This window comes from Amaranthus tricolor, chromosome 1 (genome assembly GCF_026212465.1).
Source record: "Amaranthus tricolor cultivar Red isolate AtriRed21 chromosome 1, ASM2621246v1, whole genome shotgun sequence".
Taxonomy (NCBI): domain Eukaryota; kingdom Viridiplantae; phylum Streptophyta; class Magnoliopsida; order Caryophyllales; family Amaranthaceae; genus Amaranthus; species Amaranthus tricolor.
In genome coordinates this window covers 22,864,850-22,866,337 of record NC_080047.1, presented here as the reverse complement: position 1 = coordinate 22,866,337, position 1,488 = coordinate 22,864,850, and the positions used below count along the sequence as shown (strand labels likewise).

Sequence of the window (1,488 nt, the reverse complement as noted above, 5' to 3'; positions counted from 1 at the left end):
TGTTGAAGATTCGCCAGTTCAAATAGAGAAGTTCTATGTCCCTTGTGATTTTGTGATTATGGATATTGTTGAAGATCATGTCATACCTAACATTCTTGGGAGAGATATTTTGAAGACTGCAGGGGCTGTTTTTTGATGTGTTCAATGGCAAGCTTACATTGAACATCTTGGGGGAGTACGTTGAGTTTCATCTTCCATCAATGATGAAAGGACCCGTTGATGAATCACTGTGCAGAGCAGAAGTAGCAAGGGTTGAGATTATGCATCCACAATATGATGACCCTTTGAGGTTAATCTTAGAAGGAATTGAGGATAAAAGGTGCTACGAAGCCGCAAGTTTGAAGAAGTTGTTAGATGAACCAGATTTCTTTATGGAACCAATGATGGAGACAGTTTTGGAGGCTTCTATGATGGTTAAATAGGAGAGATCCACGCTTCCTCAAGTAGATCATAAACCCCTTCCCTCTTCTTTAAAATATGCTTACTTAGGAGAAAATGAAACTTATCCAATAATTTTTAATGCTGAATTAAATAATACCCAACTTGTTGCATTGGTTAAAAATTTCAAGAATGTCATAGGGTATTCAATAGATGATATCACTAGTATAAGTCCCTCTTTTTGCATGCATAGAATATTTCTTGATGATGATCATGCCATATCTATAGATTCTCAAAGGAGATTGAATCCTAATATGAAAGATATTGTGAGAAAAGTGGTTCAGAATTTACTTGACGCAGGCATAATCTATGCTATCTCTGATAGTAGATAGGTTAGCCCCGTACAAGTAGTGCCCAAAAGGGTGGCATGACTATTATAAAAAGTGATATAGGTGAGTCAGTATCTACTAGAATAGTTACAGGTTAGAGAATGTGCATAGATTACAGAAAATTGAATAAAGCAACCTGTAAAGAACATTTTTCTTTGCCTTTTATAGATCAGATGTTGGAACGTTTGGCAAACCATTCATATTTTTGCTATTTAGATTACTCTTGATTTTCCAGATCCCTATCCATCCAGATGATCAGGAAAAGACCACTTTTACTTGTCCCTATGGGACCTTTGCATATCGAAGGATGCCCTTGAATCTCTGCAATGCCCCCGCCACGTTTCAACGATGCATGATGGCCATTTTCTCGAATTTTATTGGGGATTTTATGGAAGTATATATGGATGATTTTTCTGTGTACGAAACATCTTTCGAAGCATGCTTTCGAAGCATGCTTAAGCAACCTTGAAAAGGTGCTCCGTAGGTGTAAGGAGACCAACCTCACCCTAAACTTGGAAAAATGCCATTTTATGGTACAATAGAGGGTAGTATTAGGTCATGTTATCTCCAATAGGGGCATTAAGGTAGATAAAGCGAAGGTAGAGGTCATAGAGCGTTTGCCTCCACCCTCCGATGTTAAGAGAATAAGGAGTTTCCTTGGTCTCTCTGGTTTTTACTGGAGGTTTATCAATGATTTCTCTAAATTTGCTAGGCCTCTCTA

At 37.9% G+C, this 1,488-nt stretch overlaps 1 protein-coding gene across 1 annotated transcript; it reads left to right on the top strand.

Annotated features, from left to right (window-relative positions):
- The first annotated feature begins 200 nt into the window (after nucleotides 1–200).
- Nucleotides 201–1,236, top strand: LOC130807889 (uncharacterized). Its single transcript, XM_057673274.1, has 2 exons — nucleotides 201–413; nucleotides 1,003–1,236. The coding sequence occupies exons 1-2, from the start codon at nucleotides 201–203 to the stop codon at nucleotides 1,234–1,236; spliced, it is 447 nt and encodes a 148-aa protein (XP_057529257.1).
- The last annotated feature ends 252 nt before the right edge of the window (nucleotides 1,237–1,488 follow it).